We start from the raw sequence: 25,095 nt of genomic DNA, 5'->3' as shown, positions 1-25,095 counted from the left end.
AAAGAAAAAAAAGGTGAAAGGTAAAATTGTTTGAAAAATAAATACATAAATCATTTTATCTTGTAATGATGAAGTAGTTCAAGCAACCCCCTCCCCCAATCAAATAAAAAAGAAAACTTTTTAATTTATTATTAATTTGTTTTAAAGGACTTTAGCGGTAAAAGAAGGCCTTGGCAACCAGAACTCAATTTTCGTTGCCGACTATTCCACGTGGCACCGCCCCATGCGTTGAGCCATGGCCTAGTCCACGCTGGGCTCGACACGGCCAAATCTAACTCCAAAAAACACGGGGATCGAGTACCATTTGTACTTTTCGTATGGTCTAGAACGTACAAACTGTACCTCTGGACCCACCGCAAGGTAGCTTTCGCGTTCTGAGGTCCCCACTGACCCCTCCTCGTACGGAACTTCACCTGCATTTTGTACTAACATATTATTTTTTTGTATATTCTTACATTATTTTCTTTTTTAAAAAATAACATTTTAGTATAATATCCTCATTTTATTTTTATTTCTCATTCTAGAGTATTTTTTGTTAATGGTGTTTGTTTGGGAATTCAGGTTCCATTCTCATGATTAGAAGTCAAGAGTTGGGTGAAGATTGATGCACATGAACAATAATTCCGTTGTTTTTACATAGTCTTGTAGTTGGGAGCTTGCAAATCATGTTCTACAGAATGTAAAGATTTTGTGCTTTTGACCTAATTTGGTACAATGGGTTTTATGTCTTTGAAATATAATGCAATTTCTCATAACACCTTAACATTTATATCCTTGTAACAACTTAATCTGTGTTTCCATTGAGTTGTGTTGTAAAGCTTGTATATTTTTTTCCACAAAGTAGTATTTTTTTTTTAAAAAAAATCGACATATAAATTTCATCTAATAGAACCGAAAATTTCTTCATCAAATATTACAATAATTCATTCTTGCAAAATCACAACTTTAGTGCAAGGTGATATCAAAAAAGGAAATTTTACATGCAAATACATATAACTCCTTCAACCTCTTCAAACTTGGACTAGTTTGACTTACTTTAGAAAATGACAAAACTCATGGCCATTTTCATGTGCAATGTACCTAGATGAGAAAATGTGTAATAAATCTTGTTCATTTTCATGTGCAATGAATCATATTTAATAGCTGTCTCTTTATGTTTTACTGTTTTATTGCCATCACAAGACCATCCTATTTGTGGGCATTGTTTAATGTGCATTATTGTCAGCCCAAGATGCAATTCTGAGTGCTACTCTTGCAAGTAGCCTACTATTTACTTTGCTTTGTAGCAAGCTTTGATCAGCTTGGAACTATAACTAATTTTTCAATTGAGCAGCTGTTGCATTCCAATGGCTTGTGTATTAGGTTTCATTAAAAAAAATCATTTTTAAAGCTAACAAAGTAAACTAAAATTGCATCAAAATATGATTGACAGGTTATATTCTACTGTACAATTGTGTGCACAAGTGGAACTTGAAAAGGCATGAGGTTTTCATGTTGACTCATATAAATATGAAAAAAATATATTGATGAGAGAAAATTATACTAAATCAAGCATATGTGAATCTATTATCTAAGCATCAATTAAGGAAATTCCAAATTTGAGTTCTAATTTTATATGTATTTGCAGTTAGATAATATGGAACCTGTCTTACAGTTTTTTTTTAATAATAAGTCATTGAAAAATGTATAATTGTTGTGATACTGCACACAATGAAGCCATTGGGACTTGACATAACATTCTATGCAGTGTATTATAAATGTCATTTTACAAAAGTAATTTTATGAAGACATATTTGTGAGATACAAAATTTCCATCTTTTATTGTGTGTGTGTGTGTATATATAAATATAATCATATATTATATTGTGTGTGTGTGTATATATAAATATAATCATATATTATATTGTGTGTGTGTGTGTATATAAATATAATCATATATTATATTGTGTGTGTGTGTAAGGAAGACGGACACAAAATAAAGAAGGAAATAATGGTAGAGATGCTAAGTACTCAGTGTGTGCATATGTGAGAGGGTGTTGGTTTTTCATTGCACGGAGCTCGCGTGTGTGAGTTTGAGAGAGTGTGGGCGTGTGTTTTTTTTTCTTCTATAAATATATGAGTGAGTGCCATTTAGTGGGCAAGACTTTTCCGGAAGCAAGACCGAGAAGCAAGCTGCGGAATGGAGAGAGTTTGACTGGCAGGAGATCGATGGATAATCAATCAATCAATCAATCAATCTGACTGGCAAAGGGAAAGGAAGGGAGGGAGGGAGGGAGGGAGGGGCCAGAAGTAACTTAGAGAGGAATAAATAAGACGAAGGGCCAAATCCCAAGGGGGGGCCGAGGAGGAGGAGGAGAAGGGGCGGGAGGGGCGGGACTGGGGTAGAGGGTGTGGGGGAGGAGAACACGGTTTCGTAGTAGTTGGGCCAAGACGGTGGACAAGGATCATCTATCTGGGCCTAAGGAACTGGGATGATGTGGGGTTGGCAGCGGACGAATGATGCCCGCCGAAGCCCGTTTGGGAGTTGCTCGCGAGCTGCTTCTGGAAGCCACGAGAAAAGGAGGAGGAGGTGGAGGAAAGCCAATCAAAGCAGCAGCACCGGTAAGGAATGGGGAAAGAGGGAAACGGGGAAAAAGAGAGAGAAGCAGTAGTGGTCGATATAGTAGTAGAAGTAGTAGGTCGGGTGGTGCGGGGTCGGGACGTCCTCGAGGTCCGGGGTGAGAGTGCCGTGACTGCCTGGATTTGGCTATTTGTGTTCCCTACCTACTGCAACGTGCGACAGCCAATTGAAACCTCCATGAATCGGTTACGGGCTGCTGCTGATGCTGCTGGCACGCGGGTATATAGCTTCGCGTCTGTGCATCGTCACATTGTGTATCCAGTTCGCGTCGCTTTGTATAGGTGGGGAGTGGAGCCGGAGCTTTTACGCAAAGGAGGAGGAGGAGGAAGAAGCGCGGCGGGCCAGCTTGCAATTTCATGACACACTCTCTCCATTTCTCTGCCTGTCATGACTTGGTTGATCGATGGAGCGGTGGTTTTCATTGCCCGATTGAGGATCAGGAGTTGGGGAGAGAATTGAAGAGAGTGCATTGTGAATTGCAAGCTCCTCCTTTCTTTTCGGTCAGTGCGTTACTGGCGGAAGTTTTGGAGTTCGTCCGTGATGCGCCCAGTCCATCTCTGTGGAGCCACCCAAGTTGTAGCTTGCGAGTTCAAGACGCACTCCTTTTTCTCTCCGGATGTGCAACCTGTGGATTTTGGATCTGTCTTGAATCTAGTCGGAAGAGAACGAGGCGAGTGTTTTGTGAACAACAAACTTGATTTGTCTGCCTAGATTCTATTTTGTCAGGATGGTGCGTTGGGAGAAGTCTTGCAGGGATGAGCGCAGGGCCATATATATATATATATATATACACACACGCACACAGTGTGTGAAGTTGTTGACAGTATTGCGGCATAGTGTGTAATGAAGACTAATGTATGCGCGTCTTGTGGTCTAGAATCATCTGGATATTAGTACGAGTAACAAGGCATGGGACAGCTAGTGTGGGATCAAGCTCCGCTGGCCTTGACAGCCCGTCATGCACTTGAATGTCCACACATAACAGCTTGTAATCAACGCTTTTACGTAACTAACTTCCCTGCTTAGGCGGTCGCTTCAAATTGGTGTAATCAAGGTCTAGTCAAGGTTCTTAACTTCCGGACAATGCTAAAGATCGGTAAAGGACACGAAGGAATACTCTTGCAGTTGATTGTCCAGTAATGCCCTAACCCAAATCAGCACTGTCAGCGGTTTCTGCAGCTTGTGGTGCGCAAGATATACGTAAGTGGAAAAAGCAGTGTTCTTGCCAAGCGATGCGAAATCCGAACATGGTGGCGATGGAGTTCAATGGGGCTGCTCATACACTCGGGCTTTATAGATCTATTTGAAAGAAATCTTCAGGATTCTACGCAGATGAATGCGGTGAATGAGGCTATGCACCGATCACCATCCAGTTCCCGTTTGTCCAATACTTTTCTGTACTTAGATGAGGTGAAAGAAAGTGCAGTTGCAATTTCATTTCTTATTTTCCTTCCGGTTTTTTTCAACACAAATGAAATATGTTTGATGTATTGATGACACTTGGTATGAGATAACAAAGCATTGAACATAAACATCAACCATTAATATCTTATGTATCATACATTTACATTTGTTAGTGCCCCTTAAGTCTCCTAGTGCATGTAGGTAAATCATACATCTGTGAAATATCTATGTTTTTATGTACATATTTTTTTTTTTCTAATTTTCTTTAAGCCATTTAAGATTCTTCCACTTACAAAAAGTCATTTTTCAAATGTCACATAATTATTAGTTCCCAACTAATTTTCTACACCAATGCTATATGTAAAAAAGTCAATTAGTTGGATATCAACTCTTTGGTTGCAATACCAGAGATCTCTGAATTATCCAAAATGTCAAATTGCCATGTTAACATATATATATATATATATATATATATATAAATAAAGACAAATCAAATCAGATAAAATTCGATATATGGCTGTAATGAAGCTTCTGATGTAATATTTGGGGCAACTCAAAATTTTATTAAAAAATTAGAAGTTACATATTTTAAGTGATAAAAATCTAAAATATGAGTAGATTCAAAAATCACAAATCGATTTTAAAGCCAATATACTTGTAAGAATTTTTTATCATAGAAAGGAAATATATAAATAAATGTATAACAATCATCATTATAGAGTTTTAGTCTTTCCTGCTTAAAATTTTCATTTTTAGAATTTATAAATTTAACTAAATAAATACATAATCTTAGAAGAATTTGCACAAACTAATGACCAAACAAATCATGTAAAAAATATGAATCAAAAATAAAAAGACAACAACTGAACCAAAACATTATCACTCAAACAAATCTTAGGAAGTGGTTATTAATAGCCCATAGTACAACTAAGAAACCTATGCAGTTAAAACTAGAGTAAATTTTAAGAAATTTGAAAATTTATAAACACAAGTACACCCAAGCTTACATCCAATTTTTCCATCATTGTACTTTATAATAAAATTAAATGCATCCAAAATTTAAATGAAATGTTGAGCACCATTCCAAGTACGTGTTATCATACACATTAAGGCTTATTAAAGCCAGCCCATACAATTATATTGATCATTAATAAACGAGAACCAAACCAAATAGGAGAATTGATTGGGAAAAGCCAATTGTCTTATTGCTTGACACACACAAGGTATCCACAAAAAAAAAATCCTCTACAATATGCTGTAGTGCAGCCTGTAGCGCAGCAGTTTACACCATGAAAAGATTGCAACTGAAGTCAGGAATATGCAGTTAAAATTCCCAATAGTAAAAAATTAAACATGTAAGCCATCTACTATACGATTCTATGTAGTCGAGTGTAATGTATCTAGCCTCAAATATGATACAACCTTGTCTCTTCCTGTGTCAAGATCGGTAACCTCCAAAATGAGCCTCATAAAAGCAGCTCAACCAGGCCCCTTCAAAGTTAAGCCGAAGATTCTAAAGGTAGGGAATCTTTTCTGGTAGAAAATTCTCACGTACGCCGTCCACGTGAGGAATCTCTAGCTCGCATCTAGGGCTGGTAGCCACCTCTGGAGGTGATGACTTCATCTTAAAGTTTTCAGAACTCGTCTCTATGGTATTTTTAGCTGCCAGTGCGGGTTCTTCCTCGATACCCACATCTTGTTGAGGTTTGGTATTCACAAGATCTTCAGCAATTGGGTTTGCAATAGGCAAGTGTTCGTGGAGAGCGTTCATAACTTGAGTATAATGATTGGTAGCAGACGGGACAGTGGAGGTTTTTGTGTCTGTAGGTGTCTTGGTTTCTACGCTAGTAGCTGAAGGCGCTGAATTGTCAGTGTCTATGGCAAGGCCTGCTTGAATGTCCTTTTCTACTTCATCAAATTTGGAGGTGGCCGGTGGAGCTATACCGACATTTGGGGGAGCCGGTGTGGGTTGAATTACCAGTGAGGAAATGGCATCCCTTGATGAGTACCACGTTGTGCCACACTTCAAACATTCCAGCTGCACATTTTTACCAAAACAAATCTGATTTCATTGAAGCATAAAAATCAGTTACTGTAATTACCAAGCATTCCGTCCTATGTTACGGTAAGCAAGCAGAGAATCATGACTTTTAACATTCAACGTGTTCTAATATTTGACTTAACGATCATAAAATCACGCAACTCAAAAGCGGTATTAAGCAGAAATTTAATCTTCGAACATACCTGGTAGCGGTCACCAAACCCGACATGGATAATGTCAATGACACGTACTTCTCGTTCGGTGCATATCGAACACCTAACATCTGCCATCTGCTTACAGATACACCGCACGTCTGAGCACATGGGAGGAAACCACGTGTCCCAAGAAAAAGCTCGAAAGTGATCGCAACTGAAAAAGAGCTGAATACGAAGCCAAAAGCACCCATAGTGTAGGTTAAGTACCTGCATAGTCTCTGGCTCAGTACGTTCTTGATCTTCCCTCTCAGCTGCTATATACCCATCCTGTACCCCGCAGACAATAGCTTGTATGTTCAGAAACTAATCTCTACCACCAATCAATCAAATCTTTCGAAGACACCACGACGAGGTATTGCAAGGTACAAGCTACATTAAAATCAATTGGTGCAGGAATTACGTACTCAACATTGCGAGCTAAATCCAATAATGACTTGTGCAACACGATTGCAAAGCGTTTGATTCTGAACCCAAAATCTACTTTGAGCCTAAACCAGCTTCCGGTTCCTTAATCAATTGCTGCAAAACTTTAGGCTTTTATAAAGTTTGTTTATGTTTTGTGGAACCATTCGAACCTTCAATTCAGCAGGAGACATGTTTATGACTTCAGCGGGTTCTAATTCCTTGTTGAGAAGACGACGCGCCAAAACTTTGTTTTTCTGCATTAATCACGACAGCGAACGCAGTCATGCCCCCGTAAATGAAGCACAAGAAAACCACAAAATCTGTCCAAAAACCAGTATTCAGATTGCACCCAAAAAGGTTGTGTGCTGAATTGTGAGGGTGTATGTCGCAAGGATGAATGGACATTACCTTTACGTTGAAGTCCAATTGACGCATCTTGAGATTGTACTTGTGTAAATCGTTGCCAAGGGAATCATAGCTCAGCCTCTCTAGTGCACTGACTACTTCAACAGCTGCAGGGGCAACCTCAGGCCAAGCAAGGCTACCCTCTCCCTGCCAAAAATCAAAATAACAATAGGTTGAGGAGCGTGCAACAATAGTCTATATCAGAGAAATTTTAGGAGAAGCTAGTTCAAGAAGAACAGCTAACGACCTTACCAAATGGAGAGAAATGTGCTCCTTTAACCAAGTGGAAATTGCAAGAAAAGAGTCATGTACTTCCATTGAGAACCTTCTGGAAATTTCATGACTTCGTTCTATACTCTCGTCGTTCATGCGGGTATTACCCATACTTAGCCAACTTCTGAATTGGATTCTCTTAATGACAAAACTTTCTCAACAAAAGAGGTGAAAAAAACTTTCCGGCGTAATGAACCAGAATGCTTACCAAGAAGCTTTTACGCTTTCCTAAACCTTGCTTGCCCCCTTCGGCATCAGCTACACCACGCCCTTTACTTGGATCACCATCATCTTTGATTGTACTATCTTCTCCTCCACCCTTCACATGAAAACCTTTGCTACCCCCACAGAGATCTCGTATGGTCTGCATTAGTTTCTCCAGCCAGCGGTCTCGCGCATGTACACTCAATGATACACCATGAATCTTCAATAAGGTAGAAACCTCCATGTCAGTGCCCACAGCACTGATAGGAGTTTCGACTCTCGCAGCGTCAACTTTGTTACTTGGAGTCTCACCTTGGATTTTTGGTTCATTGACACTAAACTCTTCACTCTTTAGATTCAATGGTGCAACTGTCCTCTTCTCAGGCACCTTCCTCTTGATTTTCAAGTCTAGAGCAGGCTTCTCCTCTGCGGGAGCCATATGCTCATAACCGTCTATGTCAGGCAAATCCCCAAGAGCATCCCGTGTTTTCTGAACAAGAAGATCAATCTCCAGTTGCATGGGGTCCTCATAGTCTTTATCAGTTAGATTAAAAAGTTTTTTTTCACACGCATCATAAACCCGACGGACAATGAAGCCTGGATGTTTGTGTCGTTGGGGTAGTTGCTTGTTCGGAGGTATGAAATGAACTTGACATTTGTGCATGACAGACTCAGCTGGTACTTCATCAATGTGGAAGCTGTAGAACAACTCCCTTGAATCGGATGATGCCCACGTACCCCCTCCTTTCTTTTCGGCCTCCTCAGGCCTGTAGAACCACTGACCTTCAACTTGAACCGTTCCATCTTTCGCCTGCATAATTTTCTGCGCAAAGAGAAGAAGACTCATCTATGTAACATATTTATTTTCTCTTTGCCATTAAAAATACTAGGGATAAAACAGATAATTGACCCTTACATTATGCAAATGTCGTGTACAAACTTTAGCCCTGAGCTACAGGCCTTTTGTGCTGATCATGCTCACTGATATTACATCCAAGAGATGAACGACAACAAAAATTATTAGTCCTCAGCATAGTCACCTTAATGATAGCAACATAAGGCTTTTGGCTGGGTCTCTCAGGCGTAACAAGTACGGGATCATCCTGCCATAACATTCAGAACACAGGCTTCAGAAATGCTTAACTTGACTAATTGCAACCAGGCTTAAGAGCGTTGTAGAACAATGGAGGAACAATGATACGCAGTAGAGCCACAGATGGCATGCCAGTTCGTGATTGAGCATACTAATGGCACGATAGTATTCTAACACGACAGATACACAGCTGCGAAAAGCCCGCATACTCTTGAAGTTACTGATTGGGGACCAGGAATTAAAGTAAAAGCTCTTACAACTTCGTAGCGGTTGCCATCCACTTCAAAGGCCTGATACGTTTTTCTTCCTTTATCACCTTTTAACTTTCCTCCTGTTTTTTTCGTAATCTCCCCAACGACCTTAACCTCCACAACAAATTCTTCATCGCTGGCACCCCCTTCAGGCGTCTTCAGACTTCTGTCTCTCTCATCGGACTCCCCATCCAATACACTGTCTAGTTTTCTTTTCCCCATATTTGGAGTGTGAGACTTGCAGATTTAGGTCTCCTTGTTCGAACTATCTCCACAAAGACATCCACCACCAATTCGACACAACAAGCAGCGATAAATGTAGGTCGCTTGAAAATGAAGTGGGCCAATTAAACGCACATTTCAGGGTAGAATGTGTCCAAATCGAATACTCGTCTAATACAACGATTTCCAAATGCTTGAGTAGAAGCTTTTGAACACCCATTCAGAACCCCATCCGCAAGGCCGTAAAGCTGCGTGCGATCCATCCTCAAGGCCCATGGCCGAGACGTAATCACCGGTACCCAGACCAGATTACATCCCAAACCCTGACGAACCTGGTCTTCCAAATGCATGAAAATTTGAAAACAAGTCAACAATCCGACAATGAAACACTAAAGCTTCCAGCGACGGTGAATCGCCGCGAAGTAATTCCAACTATCCAACAACATAATGCTCCATACACATATAAGAGCTTTTTCCAATCGAAAAAAGTTCTTCACGATCCATTTTGTGGTAACAGAAAACTGCATCATCATGGAATAACAATCAATACGGATAGACAAATGACAAACCGCAACAGGTGTTCCTGGCCAGAGACGCAGTGAAGATGGACAGGATCGCAACAGGAGGATGCAGGCTCAAAAACATAGAGTGCAAACCATCAAGACTTCCAACCTCCGTGGCCACAAGGGTTGCAAGGGTTTCAAGTACACAAACATTAGGACCCACACCACCAGCCACACACTGTAAAAACCTCGAAAGCCACAGGCTAAAATCACCAAAAACTTACTTGCAGTGAGCGCTTTGACGATCACAGATGCTAAGCCTACCCACTCCACCATATCCAACTACAACCCTGGCTCCCATAACTGCATTACGCTCCAAACCCTAGCAATCTACAATAGGAGCTGAAGCTGGCTTTCAATGTCACATTGAATCCCAGCATCCACCCATAATCTTTTTCTTCAGCCACAAGTTGAAGAAACTGCTATTCAACATGATTCAGCATTTGAACTCTACCTCCCTCACACGCTCTCAATTTGGATGATATTTCAAAAGCAAGCACCACCTCCACCCAACAACCGAAGCGCAACTAGAAAAGGCACATACCTGCAACGAGGTACACATCTACAGCAGCAACAAGGAAGCCTTCCACAGAGTAGAGCAAATTTGTGGGAAACCCATCGTTGGAGTCTACAGTTCGAGGTTGAGGGGAGATGATTGAGCAGTTCAAGATTCTACGAAAAAATGGGAGGAAAGCGACGAGGAGGTAGGGAGAATCTGAACAAGTGTCGTCCTCCAGATTTAAGTCAACAATACCCACTTCTAAATTAGGGTGGACAACACGTTGAAAAGTCACCATCTGATCTGAACTGGAGTCAGGGCTCTCATCCGCCATGCTTGCAGCAAAAACAAAACCCATGTCGCCAACGAACATGTGCCACGTGGGTCTTGCTTCCCGAGTGTTCCAGGCGCCTTCACCATCTTCATCATCTTCATCTTCATCTTTGAACAAAATCCTTTCCTGGAAAAGCATTCCTCTTTACATCGCTATACTGAATCATTTCAGGGTGTTGGTTCGTTGTCATCGTTTACGTTTAGTTTGCCTCAGGATTAACATTGAGCACTGTGCTTGCATGGAAAGCAGCAAATGAACCCCCACATTACGAGCAGTTGGGTTTTGTCATGCTTCAATACTTTGCTGCTGTAGAGTGTCGGTTGCTGCTACGGGAGGTTTGTAGGTTCTGTGATTGTTTCTTTACTTTCTTGTGTTCGGAATTCGTTAAGATTGGAGTAGTTATTGAAGAATTGAGTGCGGGATTTGGTTTTTGATGCGCAGGCTGATCACGAGTTTCTGATAATTAAGAATTGAGAATTGAGAATCGAGGTTTAGTGAGGATATCAGTCTCTGCTGGTCCCGATGGCCATGTAATCTTCTTGTGTTGGATTCTGTGGCTAGGTTAAAGCTTTCAGGATGTTAACTTGGGGTAAGATGTTGATTAATGTCGCTCATTCTTGGGACTGTATTTTGTTCGAAAGTGATTAACTCAACAGTTAACCATTTATGAAAAAATGTTAGAAACGAATTATTTTCGTGAAGGATAGGAGGGGCAGCTGAAAAGACATAAAATGTCGTAGTATTGGCTGGCTTGCTTAATGCACGGGGTAGGATTGGGCTTGTAAGAGGCTTTGGATACACATTTCTTAATTTGAGACAATTAGGAAGATTTTGGTCTTAGCTTTCTTCGGAATCGCAATCGCGATTCCAAAATTGTCTTCATTTCCGCAACAATCTTATATAATACCTATGATCACTACAGACCGACTAGGTGCTGTATTTAATGTTTTTCTGTGCAAGAAACCGAACCTTAGATGGTATTCTGTGGTCAATATATGAAGCGTAGGTTTGAGGCCAGAAGGTGATTGTTTTGGAGCGAACCTGATTGAGCAGCGATAAGAGTTTTATGTTGGATTTTATTGGTGGAACGAAACTAAACTGGCGGGGGAGGACATCTTTTGCCCTGCTTTGAGGTAACCACAATTTCCATGTTCTTTGAGTCATGGGCAAGTTCGGAAGTTGCTGTGGAAGAAATTCATGTGTTGTTTAATACGTCAGAACTCCGACTTAACCACTAGTTTCAGACCAGAATCACCTAGCGATGCAATTGTAGTCCTCTTACAAACTTTATTTATGGATTTATTTGTTTATTTGTTTATTTTAAATTCCTTTTTTTCATGCCTTTAAGTTCATTTTCTGATGTCGTACTCTTACATGTGCAAAGATGATGAAAGAAAAAAGCCAAAACTTGGAATCGACTTCAAATGCAGAGACGATGCACATATCCAAGAAACGGCATCGTGTAGAGAGCTGCATTCGCCTCCCCTCTGTGTTTTCCTTGTCCTCCAAACCTGATATGGACGAGGTGAACAACTCGGTAAGTGTAATTCAAGCAAATGTAGGGATTGAATTTCTACAATTAGAGGAATTGTACTTAGTTGGATGCATAATAATCGTTATCGTTTTCTTACCTGGACACACTTTTCATTGTGGGCTCCTACTTTCTCTATTTCAAAGCTAAGGATTCGGCCAACCAAGCTTTTGTTAACCTTTAATTGCCACCTTGTCAAGCTTGGTCCACAGGCTTCTGATGAACTACCTCTTGCTTTTATTGGTCTTGTCGACAGAGGTGGGCAGCATTTTCAGTTTCTTCAAACCGTTTGAGACTCATAACCTAGCGTGTGTGAGCAAAAATTATCATCAATTTACATGCTGACCGTTATAACCTAACCGAGATGCCTTGCATTGGCCAGAAGGTTTTATGTACCCAACAGTAACTACAGCTACCAAGATGATGTTCTGTATGAAGTTGTCTATGTTATGGACATGATTGCTGTTATCACAAAACCTGAAGAGGTTGATGATTTGACAGTTAGGGTGAGCTATACTGTTTTGTACATCTCCGTCTCTTTACACTCCGTGCAGTGAGGAGTGTGTACTATTGCATACCAGCAACTTAGCATCAGCTTACACTATAACATGTTCTGGTTTAGATGAGATGACCTTGTCACAAAGTTAGAGTTTGCGTCTGTTTTTGAGAGCACCATAATGGGCAGCTTTGAAACCTGAATCATGTAGTATTCTCTTCAAATTTCTTATCGAATGTGGTTCGATGGTATGCTCTTGGTAGGGAACCTTAATATTTGGTGATGCGAGCACGGCAGATGTAATTCTACACTTGCGGAAAGACGAAACTTCTTTGCGGGAATTAGTCAAATCTGATGATGATGAACTTGGAGACGCTTCAAAACTTGCAGCAGAAACAAAACAAGGAGAGGAACATGTTGTTAATCTTCATGCTCAAGCTTTAATGCAATGTCGCTACTTCGATGCGCTTTTATCAGACAGATGGCAAGACAAAGTGCAGTCCTCTACAAAGGAAGAGAGTGAAAACACAATTCCCATCCATATCAATCTCTGTGTGGCTCAAGGACGTCAGTTAACCTCGTACATAGCAACCCTACAGCTTCTATACACACAAGACTTCGTGGGGACCATACAGAATGTGGAAAGTGCTTTGAGTATCCTTCCCATAGCAGCAGAATTGTTATACGACCAATGTATCTCTGCCTGCGTGAGATTCCTGGAAGCAGTTTCGTGGACGAGGGAAGAAGAACGACAAATTGTGCAACTTGTGTCGTGTCTTCAACTCGAAAAGTCTTCTGCGCTGCTAGCTAGGCTTAGTCCTGTGAAGGTGAGTGAAGTATTTTTTGGTCATGCGAGCTTTTGCATACAAACTTTACCATAAGTCACCGCTGAAGTTGAATGTAAACACCTCTCTGAAGCTGACTCTGTTGCTCGCTGTGAAGGAAACGGCAGTCGTGGACATGTTCAATGGACTGGTATATGCAGCGACACACAGGCATCAAAATGGTGCTACTGTGAAGGCTTTTGTAGGACAGCTTTTGAGCGGACTTGCCTCTAGGGATACAGTTCGTCAGGTCCTAGACCAGGCTTTTTCTGAGAGTTTAAATACCGTGAAGGACTCCATCGAAGAGTATGCAAGTCCAAATGTTAGAGGCCACCATGATGAAATCGAAGCTCTACAGAGACAAAATCTTCACACTGCAGTTGTTAGCGGGCGGCACTTGCTTTGGATCGTTGAGCGAATGATAGAACTGAGGGTTGCAGAGACTGCAGTTGTGGAATGGAGTGAGCAAGGAGCATTTACAGCGAACTTGAAACGTGCGTTTAGTGATGATACTTGGAGAAACATTGCTCCTGGACTCCCCGCTCTTGTACTCCGCTGCACTTGTCGTTTGGCAAGCGCTGTTGCTTGTGGATCCATCATTGCTTCCCAACAGGTGAATATTACGAACTTTTTAGATATGATACCACTGCTAAAACAAATACAGATTTTATCCTTGCAAGGGACGCAGCTTTTATATACATCCAATGTTCTTTTCTTTTCTTCCTATTTTTATCCTATTGATATGTGATGCGGTGGTCTAAGTTCATCGTCGTGTTGCAGCTTGTATCGTCTCTTCACTTGTAAGAGGGCGTTTTGCTGCACAAATGAACTCATATAAACTGATCCGTGACTCTGATGCTTCTGGTTAGGTACGTCTGAAGCTGGTCAAGGAATGGCTGCCCGTACTAGTTGTGTCTCGGGAACATCTGCCAACTTCTGGAGCATCCGCTAATCAAAATAAGCACCTCCATCAAGAGCTTGAGAACTTGTTTTTGAATATCATTCTCACCCTTCCAATGGACGATGCTCAGAGGCTCCTGCAGCAGTGCCTGAGCTTTGCCACCCGAAACTTGGAAGACTGTCCCCACCTTGTGAATGCTTTCAATGTATGGTTTCGAAGAGCAACCCAAGTACCTGCCATAGAAAAAGAGAAGATGGAATCGGAGAGTTGTTGCTACCCATCCTAGACAGAGCTTGTGCAGGTTTGCTTGTAAAACATGGTCTTGGTTTTTCCTTTTCAACGAGTTCAGCGTTGATTTTAAAGGGGCTGTACAACAGGGAACTGCCTTGGCATTGCAGTTTTGCGTTGCTTTCTGGGTACGATGAAGTTGGTGAGCATCTTCTAGTGCTGTGGTACATTCTACTTTTTGATCGTACGGTACAGGGATAGACGTGTATGTGAGCCAAATAGAATTCGTTGACACTATGTAACATGTGGAAGGCTTTGTCGTTGCCTTAAAGCACCTATAGTCACTGTTCAACATCTGCGTTCGTTGGTTCTCACCCCCACTGCTTTCATTTGACTGGTTCGTTCACTTCGTCTGTCGTTTTCTGTATCCTTTCAAATTTTATGCAGGTAGTTTGAATACTCCCTATAACATTCAGTGTCTAGATACTCAGTAGACGGAAGATTTTCAGGAAACGAGCTTATTTCACAGAAGTTTTGCAGAAGAGTTGCCAAAGAGAGTTGAAAAATAAATAATTGCAGGACTAAATGCAAGACCATCACGTAACTGGTTCTAGTACCCAGAGTCTATTGACCAAAATATATTGCCAGAAATGTTCACTATTCTACCTTAGATGAATACTTAAATTGAAGAAAAATAGTGGTGAAGTGAGAAATAGCCTGTTTTGTGCATCTATGAAGGGAGCAGAAGTTACAACATAAGTCTACGTAATAGGGGTAATTTCTTGGTTATTTGCAAGTCAAAGTGACTTTTGTGATTGATATATAAAATAACAAATTAACAAAAAAATGGATTATGCTTGGTGAGTGTAATTGAAAGTAACATTTGAGAAAAAGAAAGGAGGGGAGGGTTAACTTTGTAGACCTTTTATAATGAAGTTTACGCATATATGATCATCATTTGACATCTGAGTTTCATTCGGTTTGTTTATTGTTTTTTATTCTGGATATTATACTTACCAAGAATAGTCCACATTTATTGTTTTGTTCTCCAATTACACATTAGAAACATTTGAATAATTTTTTTTAAATATCAAAAAAATGAAAACAAAAAATAAAAAGAATTTTACATTTGGAAAACACAACAAGAATCGGAATAACAAAGGTTTACTTTAAGAGTTAAGAACTACAGTGCAATATTTTGGAGATAGAATTATTAATAATCCCTTGTGTGAATTTTATATTCATAGTGATGATAGTGGTATTGATTATACAAACATACCTAATATAATTTTAATGGTTATATCAGGAAACAACATTTTTTATTACAAAAAAGTATGAGTATTGAAATTTGTGATGATTTACAATGATCATATTAGAAATGACATGTATGTATCTTTGCAGGTATACTACTTTGTGATGTTCAAAAACCATTATAATCTAACATGTAAAATTAAAATTGGAATTAAAAATAATAAGAAAGTAGTAATTTAAACTTTTAAATATACTAATAAATAATATATTTTTGCACATAATTATTAGTAAATAGTAATAGTAAGAAATCTTATAAACATAGTAATATATATATATATATATATATATATACACACATATATATAATGGCAAGTATAGTTAAGACTTAAATCATTTACTAATGACTAAATGCAATATAATAAAAAATAAAAAAATAAAAATATGTGTTATTTATCAAATATCTTGTTACCATTTAACTAGAATGTATTATTAATGATAAATGCTTTTTTATATGTGTGCAATATGTATGTGTTTTTTTTTCAGTTCACATATAAATTAAAATAGAAATGAAAAACAACATAAATTTTATTCATCAATAAAATAAAATAAAATAAAATAAAAAATACATCATCCCAAAGTATGCATTGATTTTGACTATATACTTTCTTTTTCTTTTTCTTTTTCTTTTTACTTTTTGATTAAAATAGTATATTGCCTATATTATAATACTGTATATGCAAAGAATTAAAATTTTTAAATGTAGACTATCATAAGACTATATGCAAACAATTCAAAACTATGCATTAACAAGTATCAAAATGTAACAAAATTTAATTCTTAATTTTGATACCTGTTAATGCATACTTTTGAATCTTAATTCTTATTATGCAAAATTAAAATCACTTGCAACTTCGGTTGATTTTGTATTAAACAAAAACTATTAGAATGTGTATTATGCATTACTTCATGTTTTGTAATTATTCTCTAATGTCTATCATCATATGAATGATATATATTAGTACATAACATTTTATCAAGTTTTTATTCTTATTTAATCATATCTTTTAAACTAAAAAATTTGTGTTTTTTATAAAATATCATATATAGAAGTAAAATTCTTTGATGTGCTTAAATCTCTATTCTTTGTCTATCCCATTACAATCACTTGATTTTTTTAGTAAAAAGACTAAATATATACATAAATACATATATATATATATATATATATATATATATATGTATATATTTATATTAAATCTATATATCTACATACATAATTAGATAATAATCTAAAAATATGAGTATTATAAAAAAAATAGATACAAAATACTATGTGTGTATTTGTGTACAAATATATATATATATATATATATATATATGGCGGAATGTTAAATAGACTCAAGTTTTACTAAACTGACCCACCCATTTTAATCATCATGAAAAGAAAAAAAATGACTTCTAAATTTATTTCTCCACTATTAAATCTGCAACCAATAAAAACCAACCACATTCACCATGATTATCATATTCTTCATCAAAGGTGGGTCTATTTAATAAGAACATGGATCTATTAAACATTCTCTAATATATATATATATATATATATTTATTTATTTATTTATTTTCTGCATCTTGTGCCTTCCATTCTGTTCAACTTAGTATTTAATATTTTAGACAGCGACAATGGTCAAGCCGTTGCTCATTGGTGGAAATCGAAAACGTAAATTCATCCACACATTCATATAAGTATCTAGTTTCAGGGATGACGTGTCCTCCCTCTTCTCGCCATTGTCCTCGGGCACAGTAACGAAGCCAACAATTGCGAAAACTGGAATGATGCGAAGTAGGTCCGAGTAAGAGATTGTGTGTGTGTGTGTGTGTGAGAGAGAGGTGATGCAACAGAGAACATTCATGAAATTAATAACTAATATTTCCAGTGAGTGATATTTACAGTGCAAAAAAGGGGCAGTTCTGATAAACACGCAACAGGAACTAGAGCTTGGGGAGCCCAACTCCCCAATCTCCCTCTTTGAAAAAACCAAAATCGAGCCAAAAACGAAGCATCAGCTGTTTTTGGAGCAGCTTCAAATCGGGGCAATTTGCCTTAGATTTGGGAAACTCCACCTCGTCGTCGGCCAGGCTCGTTGCAGGTCGCCTCCAGCTCCAGTGGCCTTCGCTTTGCCAGCCGATCTCGACGCTCCCCCTTCCGGATCTTCTATGGTCCAGTGGTCTGGCAGTCTCACGAACCGTGATCCATCTGCCTGAGTTTGGACCGGATTTTGTCCGTTCGAAATGCAGTACTCGATGTCTATTGCGTGAAACTGTGTACTGCTGTTGTGTGGGGAGTCGTCCCCATCATCGTTCGCCTCGTTTGCCAGCTCGGGGCCAGAACCTGCAGAGCTCGTGCGGCGGATTGAAGTTAATGGGACTTTCGCAGGGGGAATATCAATCTGCACGGGAGGTTTGAAAGACAAAGCTGTGTTGTTCCAGGGTATTGAGCGCCCGTTGCCATGCTCCTCTGTTGCGAATGTATTCGCAATAGGTGTACCAGGAGGTAGAACATCCGCTGCAAATGCGAAGGAGTGAAACCAACGGAGAGGTTAGAATTTCGTATTAGAGTGTCACGTTTCCATGGAAAAAGGATGCTTATTGACTATGAAAAGAAAAGATAACCGACTTAGAACACTTCAGTAGCAGGACAAAGAATTGCCAATCGCCTTCCACCACTAACTTCGTTCACCAAGTACTGCAAAATGGTTTGGCAAAAATTAAACTCACCCACTGAACCCACTCCCATGAAGTCAAGTTTCTCTACTGAGATCATGGTTTTGTGTAAAAACCCAGCCCGAAAGCATTTGTACGACAAACCCTACAGTTTCAACCGAGAAGAGACGCTCGCAGATATTGTCCTGGTGATAGTCTGAAACATGATTTACCTTGAGAAGTTTCCAAAATGGTAGTGTTGGTGGTGCTGTCAATCTGAAACATGATTTACCTTGAGAAGTTTCCAAAATGGTAGTGTTGGTGGTGCTGTCAAGCTCCCCATCCCCGCCTATAACCACCTCCACGACGTCAGAGTCTTCCGGTGAACGAATTCGATCATCATGTGGGGGGAGTTGTCCAACTGCTTCAGTAGCTGCATGATCAGTTGAATGTGCCAAGCATACGCGACAGAGCGGGCAAGTGATGTGTGAGAGGAACCATTCATCGATGCAATTCGAGTGGAACGCGTGGGAGCAAATGGGCAGCAACCTGAGGGTATCTGTGGCGTCGAATGCGACCAGGCACACTGAGCAATCGATATACTTCTCCACCTGCTCATCCGCAGGCAGATCTCTGTACTGTACCAAAGGCAGAGCTTCAACGACCTGCCGGTCAAGTCCATAGTGGAGTGCTTTTGGCGTTCGTGTTCGAGTATCTGAAGACCTGATAACTGCTCCACCCTCTGTCTCGAACCGCCAAACCCACCGCCTGAGTCGTCCAGAGATCAAGCCCAAGAGGAAGAAGGCAAGGACCAAGGACGTAATCACTACTGCCAATAGGGGATTAAACTTGCCTTTCGGCACCATGGAACCCTGCGTGTTGTTGTGTTGCGCAGCTAGTGAGGTGTTCGTTGCTTTCGAAAAGGAGTTCAAGTTAGAATCTAGATCACTTCTATATGCACCGATAGTCTCCATTCTATCCGCATAAGTTGGCCCTGACTGTGAGGCAATGAGTAAAATCAAGCAATCAGGGTGATGTGAAGCCTAATTCCCAATCACTCTGCAAACCTAGGCTACGATCGGATTTTTTGGAAAGAAGCTAGGGGATGGCGATATCACCCAAATCGATTCGGTTGACGTGACGCACATATGAGGTTTATCACTCACTGCGTGAGTTTCATGCCCGCTTGCTTGACATACCGTTTCTCGACAACGACTCGACTGGAAAGATGCGAGAACTCATGTGATGATCGGCGAAACCTGCATTTGCCTTTCAAGACCCAACCTAGTGGCACCATACTGCTTTCGAGTCAGGTCGGATCCTCAACCGCGCAGCACCTCGATGTATCGTTCGCAAGGAAGCAACTCATAGACACTCTCTGGACATTGACGAATTCGCTCCTCTTCCTTACCTTCCTCTATCAAAATAAATCGATTAGTGGTGGAGCACAAATGTTATCACTATTTCTTTATGAGCCTTCATCAAAATCCACATGTTTGACTGCTCCAGACATCACCGTCCTCACAACTCGAACACTCGACAACCCTCACCCACAGAGTAAAACTAGCACAGATTATGCATAAAAGCACCCATATCTAACCTTTGAAACTTTGTGCTACTCTTTCCAACACTACATGTCGACTTTGGACTATTTATAATAATTCCGGCCATCCTCAGAACATCCATTTTGTCATGCTAATGTTTGCAAACCACGTTGTCACTCACATGTGCTCAACTGGTGGAGTTTTGCACTGTTCACGATGAGCCAAAGGAGTTTCATCATTGTCCACGCAGCTGCAGTCACCCAATTTCCTGCTTCCACTTCGGGCGGTACTGGAACTGTTAAGTGCGATTTTCCCACTCATTAAAACATGAATTGAATTATAGCCAGTATGACCGCAAACAATTTTAAGAAGAGTCGTACGAAAGTATTTAAAATATTTCGTAAATGATCGTGGATAAGAAGTGGATCTCTTATCCTCTAGTGTACTAAAACCAACAATATGACCCGCTTCTAAATATACCTGAGAGCTTTTTCTCACATGATTTTGAAGGGACAATTTACCAATTGTCGTTGCAACATTTTAATACACAACAATATGACTACAAATACGATTGACGTTTTGTCAAAACATTACTTGAGAAATCATGGAATGAGGAATCACGCTTTCTACATCTATCATAGAATCCAGCTACAAACAAACGGCTGGACTTCAAAATAGGGCTGGTGAAGGAAGATCACAAGATTAACACAAGGTCACATGATGATGCTGCTGTTTCATGACACCAAGGCCCTTGAAGTGCGCCAAGAGACTCAACCTGAAGTAAAATTCATCAATCTCTCGCTGACTCCACAACCTGAATATCGGCGCTTATCACTTGACTACCCGTGGAGTTTATCTCGGCACTGCGGGCAGCAACAAGCCGAAAGTCAAGTTTCAGGCAGGCAGCAATCTAATTTTCCCATCTGGTGACAGGTCAATCGCAGAAGGTTACCGATTATCATTAAACGAACCAACCAAGCACTGGATCAAGAGGAGTAGATTGTCCAAAATTGGTCTAATCAAAAGTCAAAACGTGCAAAAGTCGTGCCTAATACGCTCAATCTTTCCAAACTAGGAGCTTATCACTGGTTTCGGGACCCACGCACTGGATTACGGAATCTGTGACACATCCAGCTCGGGAAACGTGCCGAGTACGGTTTTCAAACACTTATCGTTCTGACAGGTTATGATGGCAGTTATGGACAAAGGAACAGTTTGCCATTACACATGTGCGCGGACAAGTAATAGGCTACAGCCGAAGTGTCGGTGGGACAAGGCTCCAAATGAGAAATTTGGGGTGTGGATCACGACGCTATGACAGAAATATGTGGCGAAGATGGAGGATGAGATTTGTCCATAAGTATGTGCATATTTCAACAGCACATGGATGGATTTACTTCAAATTAGAACGCTCGGGATATCCTTGGATCGCCCGGCTATGGAGACAAGAGTAAACAATCTTAAATATTTACAGTGGTCTATTGGCGCATTTATATTTCGAACTATCGAGGTAATTGAAGCCGGTAGGGAAGGCTACAGTATGATCGCCTGCAAATTGGATAACTTTCTTCTTCTGTAGCACTGACTGCAAGTCGCTCTTATCCACCAGATATTGTTTCAATCTGAAGGCGGCGGAGTAGAGTAGGGCATTTAAGAAGGGGCGTGACGTACTCCATCTTATACCAAAAGTAGAGTCACCGCTTGTAGCTGTCTGTTCGTCGGACATGCAACACTGGTTTCCTATCAAGTGATCAACCTTTCGTTATTTTCGCCAGAAGGTGCTTGCTTTCAGCAACCCAGTCGACTGGCACTACTGTGCGTACAGTGAGTCGCTGTCGCTTTTCGCTCATGTACTCCGTCTGGGCAGCACTGATGCGGTATACACACGGTTGCCACATTGCCTTCCTTACGGCATTCTGATATTGGTTATCATCGCCGGCCTGCTCAAGAGGGAGAAGTATGAGTCTTCCGAGTTCACGTTTACAGGAGTAATCAGCACAAAGCTAATATGTATGTCTGCATCAACTACACCATCAGAAAGTAATTACCTGATTCCTCATCTCGGAGAGATTGTCTGCACTAACACCTAGGAGTGATTCTGCCTGCTCATTGAATGCAGAAACCCAGGCCTCTCCTGAAGAGTCCGATAGCTTGGCTTGCATGATATACCTGCGGCTGCATTTATCATAATGATTCTGACATCCCTCACACCAGTAACTTGAACTGCTCTGCTCCACCACCTTGCGATTACAAGTTTGGCAAGCTAAGTACCACATAGCTTGGTCTGGCTTGATGAAGCTGATGTACGCTCTCACATTGAAGTACATCGGCTGCACATTTAAATCAGAAATTTGAATAACACTTGAATATCTGGTGAACATCTGAGTTAGTCGAGCAGCACAAATTTCCACTGGAACTCGGTCTTAAGAACCCTTCTGAAAATTCTCACCTTGCCTTCACCAACATTAGGTTGAATGATATCGGAAAGCACGGCTCGGTCTGTAAATGAGGACCGATTCTGGTTCGTACCCCCTGGGAGGCTGGCCCCAGCAGGAGTCAAGGAAGCAGTCCGTCCATCCTCCTCATACCTGGCACTCCGTGGTATCAAAATCTCAGCAGATACAACCGGCAGGACAAACTTCCTTCAAGTACAGAAGGAAGCAGGATACGATGCGCTGACATCATTTATGTTCGACGACACAAGGCATTGAAGAACATACTCAGCCGGAACTATTTTATGAGACTGTGTGGAAGGACGAACCAAGTGCGGAGTTCGTTTGCATCTGGTATGACTGGATTGATGAGAACCATGGTATTCATGGTGGATGAAAGAGATACACCTGCAGCGACAAACATATTATCAGATTGATGAAGATTAAGGACTAATGAACCAGCTGCAATTCCTGGAATATAAAGACAGAGTTTATCACTAACCTTGGAAGTCGCTCAGACGAAGCCCTTTAGCCATGAGAATAGGGGATTCAGCGATCAGGTCTGCCAAAGACGCCCCTTCCTTCACGGCCATGTTGTTCCAAAGCGTCAAAACTACTGTTTGGCGACTGCAAACAACACAAATTCCGCAGTACCATGTTATCGATGTTACCGAAAAGCTGGAGGACCGCAGTCCTCAAGGGAATGTTGCGAAGGGCATTGAAAGCACAGTGTTTCTGAACGATCTAATCCACACACCTTTGGTCCAAGAGCACGATGTCTCGCTTAGGAATTTCATCGTTGTTGGATTTACGATTCACCGTCGTTAAAGGCCCCACACTCTGGACGACTCCCAAAACGTCTGCTTCAACACAGAAATCGTTAAGCAGAAGTGCAGGGGCTACAGCGGAAGTCCACTCTGAGAGTAGACAATGGAACTGGACCAATACGACAATCCAAATCGAAGATAATTTTAAATGAACGCTCTTCAATGTTCGATTCAGGTTGAGTGTTGCACGCACCGACAAACCTCTTGGAACTTATGTGCCGACCAAGGTCAGAAATCTTAGTGAAGTTGTATGTTGCAGAAGGCAATTTGAAGGTAGAACTCTCAATATCCGCCTCTACAATTTCAGAATTGCTGTTGAGCGTCATTTCATAGTCGTTTTTTACGGTAGCGTATTGTTTATTCGCCATACGCAAGCTGCCTTTGGAGATGAAATATACCTGTCATCCAGGAAGCTAAATGTAAGGAATCCGTTAAGATGGCTGCACATCATCATCTGACAGGATATACGGCGGGATTCTACGAATCAAAACGACCTTGACGATGAGGTTCTGGTTAGACTAAAGACCTTGTCCAGTTGCAGAACGTCATAGAATTTGTCAGCAGCCTCCTTAAACATTGTGGCTTGAATTTGTGTACCCTGCCAACAAGAGGAATTCGACAACGTTAGGTAAATTCAACCATTCGAACAATATTGTGCTTAAACCTTCTCCCCTGAGTGAAGAGGGGAAACACAGGACGAGAACGTACATCTTCATCGGTGAGCTCAACGTTGAAGACATTCCCATCTCCACGTGCGTTCTTGAAAGTCCTGAGAGGGCTCTTGCTCGTGACCCTCACTTTAATTGTCCAATTCCCTTGGTACGGGTTGAGTGAAAGAATAGGGTACACTCTCTTCGACAGACCCATCTTGGTTGGAGTCATGCTGCAATGACAAAACAACAGATGCCGCAATTAAAACCCAACATTGACTGAACACAAACACGCAATCCACAATAAGATCAACACTTTCGAACACCGCAGTGACACAAGCGATGAGCACTCTACCGCTTAGATGGATTTTCAAAGGATGAGAGACAATTTTCTTACTTGGCACCTTGCCCCTCCAAGATTTTCACTGTCGACATCGTCTCAACGCTTTTGAGCGACACGGACGTCATAGCTACAACAGCCGTATCACACCCCAGTAACCGAACTCCAGCTCCAACTGCACGCACAGTCACTCTTCGGCTAGGAAACCACAGAGCATGCAACCTTAAGACAGAGTTCAAGGAACTCAAAAAACCTCGTAAATCAACTGTAAACAAGCAAACCCAAAACCCGATTCAACAGACAGAAGCATCGATATCGTCACCGAACTATGCAGAGACAACAGAGAAAATATGGAGAACCCAAACACCCAACATTCATATGAACAACAAGATCTACAAAAGGTAATTGTACACACCAGATGCTCGGGAAGGCGATGTAGAGCAACACTATGGATTACAAACTGATACAGTGGAGGCAGTGTGATGGAGCACCTAGATCACTAGAACACCAGATGGGGCGAAGAGCGTAGAGGGCGAAATGGAGAAGCCGGAGAGAGGAGAGTAAGGTCAAGGCCTACACAGCGCGGGAACATTCTTGCTTCACTTAAACGTGGCGGGAAACCCAGGTAGGATCAACCTCGCAGTTCGAGGTTCACGCGGGAAAGCAGTGACCGTTCAGGATGAATGAGTTCGTTATTTCGTTCGTTCATCCTCCAGTGAACGTTGCTGGCTATTTCGAATGACGTAAAATAGAAAGGAAAAAGAGGAAAGAAAAAGAAATCGAAGAGCCCAGTTGATTGACCTTCCCTTTTGTTCCATTTTACCAACTTTTTGTATACT

At 40.8% G+C, this 25,095-nt stretch overlaps 5 protein-coding genes across 24 annotated transcripts; 2 read left to right on the top strand and 3 right to left on the bottom strand.

Moving 5' to 3' along the window:
• Positions 1-346: 346 nt before the first annotated feature.
• Positions 347-4,069, top strand: LOC149989895 (uncharacterized). 2 transcript variants are annotated; one of them, XM_090251214.1, is made up of 3 exons: positions 347-399; positions 1,433-1,795; positions 2,490-4,069. In XM_090251214.1, exon 3 carries the CDS (start codon positions 2,609-2,611, stop codon positions 2,978-2,980), a length of 372 nt encoding a protein of 123 aa, XP_090107340.1. In that variant the 5' UTR covers positions 347-399; positions 1,433-1,795; positions 2,490-2,608; the 3' UTR covers positions 2,981-4,069. The 2 variants fall into 2 exon arrangements, with proteins under 2 accessions (XP_090107340.1, XP_090107336.1); XM_090251210.1 differs by lacking the exon at positions 347-399 and adding an exon at positions 409-679.
• A 1,265-nt stretch (positions 4,070-5,334) lies between these two features.
• Positions 5,335-10,501, bottom strand: LOC112281604 (ASI1-immunoprecipitated protein 3). 3 transcript variants are annotated; one of them, XM_090251161.1, is made up of 10 exons: positions 10,241-10,372; positions 9,921-10,048; positions 8,918-9,465; positions 8,608-8,670; positions 7,572-8,390; positions 7,094-7,237; positions 6,856-6,939; positions 6,488-6,547; positions 6,269-6,355; positions 5,335-6,062 (listed from the first exon to the last, which is right to left on the bottom strand). In XM_090251161.1, the coding sequence occupies exons 3-10, from the start codon at positions 9,131-9,133 to the stop codon at positions 5,538-5,540; spliced, it is 1,998 nt and encodes a 665-aa protein (XP_090107287.1). In that variant the 5' UTR covers positions 9,134-9,465; positions 9,921-10,048; positions 10,241-10,372; the 3' UTR covers positions 5,335-5,537. The 3 variants fall into 3 exon arrangements, with proteins under 3 accessions (XP_090107287.1, XP_024374067.1, XP_090107281.1); XM_024518299.3 differs by lacking the exon at positions 9,921-10,048 and having other exon boundaries at positions 10,241-10,501; XM_090251155.1 differs by lacking the exon at positions 9,921-10,048 and having other exon boundaries at positions 8,918-9,470; positions 10,241-10,380.
• Positions 10,502-10,647: 146 nt separating this feature from the next.
• LOC112281623 (BTB/POZ domain-containing protein At3g05675) lies at positions 10,648-14,863 on the top strand. 14 transcript variants are annotated; one of them, XM_090251189.1, is made up of 8 exons: positions 10,648-10,803; positions 10,971-11,118; positions 11,531-11,662; positions 11,914-12,066; positions 12,317-12,566; positions 12,820-13,383; positions 13,499-13,993; positions 14,250-14,863. In XM_090251189.1, exons 5-8 carry the CDS (start codon positions 12,510-12,512, stop codon positions 14,565-14,567), a joined length of 1,434 nt encoding a protein of 477 aa, XP_090107315.1. In that variant the 5' UTR covers positions 10,648-10,803; positions 10,971-11,118; positions 11,531-11,662; positions 11,914-12,066; positions 12,317-12,509; the 3' UTR covers positions 14,568-14,863. The 14 variants fall into 14 exon arrangements, with proteins under 14 accessions (XP_090107315.1, XP_090107298.1, XP_090107305.1 ...); XM_090251186.1 differs by having other exon boundaries at positions 10,662-10,803; positions 11,536-11,662; positions 12,446-12,566; XM_090251182.1 differs by having other exon boundaries at positions 10,662-10,803; positions 11,536-11,662; positions 12,443-12,566.
• A 2,805-nt stretch (positions 14,864-17,668) lies between these two features.
• LOC112289242 (uncharacterized) lies at positions 17,669-20,141 on the bottom strand. 2 transcript variants are annotated; one of them, XM_024534322.3, is made up of 3 exons: positions 19,013-20,014; positions 18,756-18,884; positions 17,669-18,326 (listed from the first exon to the last, which is right to left on the bottom strand). In XM_024534322.3, exons 1-3 carry the CDS (start codon positions 19,143-19,145, stop codon positions 17,845-17,847), a joined length of 744 nt encoding a protein of 247 aa, XP_024390090.1. In that variant the 5' UTR covers positions 19,146-20,014; the 3' UTR covers positions 17,669-17,844. The 2 variants fall into 2 exon arrangements, with proteins under 2 accessions (XP_024390090.1, XP_024390081.1); XM_024534313.3 differs by having other exon boundaries at positions 18,756-20,141.
• Positions 20,142-21,346: 1,205 nt separating this feature from the next.
• On the bottom strand, positions 21,347-24,868 carry LOC112289227 (replication protein A 70 kDa DNA-binding subunit D). 3 transcript variants are annotated; one of them, XM_090251139.1, is made up of 11 exons: positions 24,672-24,868; positions 24,314-24,454; positions 23,975-24,149; positions 23,793-23,864; positions 23,460-23,664; positions 23,197-23,299; positions 22,942-23,066; positions 22,769-22,847; positions 22,457-22,595; positions 22,056-22,337; positions 21,347-21,947 (listed from the first exon to the last, which is right to left on the bottom strand). In XM_090251139.1, the coding sequence occupies exons 2-11, from the start codon at positions 24,382-24,384 to the stop codon at positions 21,759-21,761; spliced, it is 1,440 nt and encodes a 479-aa protein (XP_090107265.1). In that variant the 5' UTR covers positions 24,385-24,454; positions 24,672-24,868; the 3' UTR covers positions 21,347-21,758. The 3 variants fall into 3 exon arrangements, with proteins under 3 accessions (XP_090107265.1, XP_090107271.1, XP_090107267.1); XM_090251145.1 differs by having other exon boundaries at positions 24,314-24,448; positions 24,672-24,806; XM_090251141.1 differs by having other exon boundaries at positions 24,314-24,521; positions 24,672-24,786.
• Positions 24,869-25,095: the final 227 nt, after the last annotated feature.

The sequence above is a fragment of the Physcomitrium patens genome, chromosome 1 (genome assembly GCF_059467195.1).
Source record: "Physcomitrium patens ecotype Gransden chromosome 1, ASM5946719v1, whole genome shotgun sequence".
Classification (NCBI taxonomy): Eukaryota; Viridiplantae; Streptophyta; class Bryopsida; order Funariales; family Funariaceae; genus Physcomitrium; species Physcomitrium patens.
Note: the sequence above shows the minus strand (reverse complement) of the source record. Positions and strands in the feature narration are given on the sequence as shown.

Bases quoted from the DNA above. Each gene is read 5' to 3' on its own strand.
- LOC112281604 (XM_024518299.3), bottom strand. From the start codon at position 9,133: ATGGGGAAAAGAAAACTAGACAGTGTATTGGATGGGGAGTCCGATGAG. The intron at 7,238-7,571 runs GTAAGCATTCTG...GATTTTTGGCAG, and splicing joins GAAAGCGTAAAAGCTTCTTG to GGAGAGGGTAGCCTTGCTTG. The intron at 6,548-6,855 runs GTTCGAATGGTT...TGCGGGGTACAG, and splicing joins TGTCTCCTGCTGAATTGAAG to GATGGGTATATAGCAGCTGA.
- LOC112289227 (XM_090251139.1), bottom strand. From the start codon at position 24,384: ATGACGTCCGTGTCGCTCAAAAGCGTTGAGACGATGTCGACAGTGAAA. The intron at 23,865-23,974 runs GTACGTTCTCGT...TCTTGTTGGCAG, and splicing joins TTGAGCTCACCGATGAAGAT to GGTACACAAATTCAAGCCAC. The intron at 22,848-22,941 runs GTTAGTGATAAA...TTGTCGCTGCAG, and splicing joins TCGTCTGAGCGACTTCCAAG to GTGTATCTCTTTCATCCACC.
- LOC112281623 (XM_024518315.3), top strand. From the start codon at position 11,914: ATGATGAAAGAAAAAAGCCAAAACTTGGAATCGACTTCAAATGCAGAG. The intron at 12,067-12,819 runs GTAAGTGTAATT...TGCTCTTGGTAG, and splicing joins TGGACGAGGTGAACAACTCG to GGAACCTTAATATTTGGTGA. The intron at 13,994-14,249 runs GTGAATATTACG...GCTTCTGGTTAG, and splicing joins CCATCATTGCTTCCCAACAG to GTACGTCTGAAGCTGGTCAA.
- LOC112289242 (XM_024534313.3), bottom strand. From the start codon at position 19,437: ATGGAGACTATCGGTGCATATAGAAGTGATCTAGATTCTAACTTGAAC. The intron at 18,327-18,755 runs GTAAATCATGTT...TCGCATTTGCAG, and splicing joins CATTTTGGAAACTTCTCAAG to CGGATGTTCTACCTCCTGGT.
- LOC149989895 (XM_090251214.1), top strand. From the start codon at position 2,609: ATGGGGAAAGAGGGAAACGGGGAAAAAGAGAGAGAAGCAGTAGTGGTC.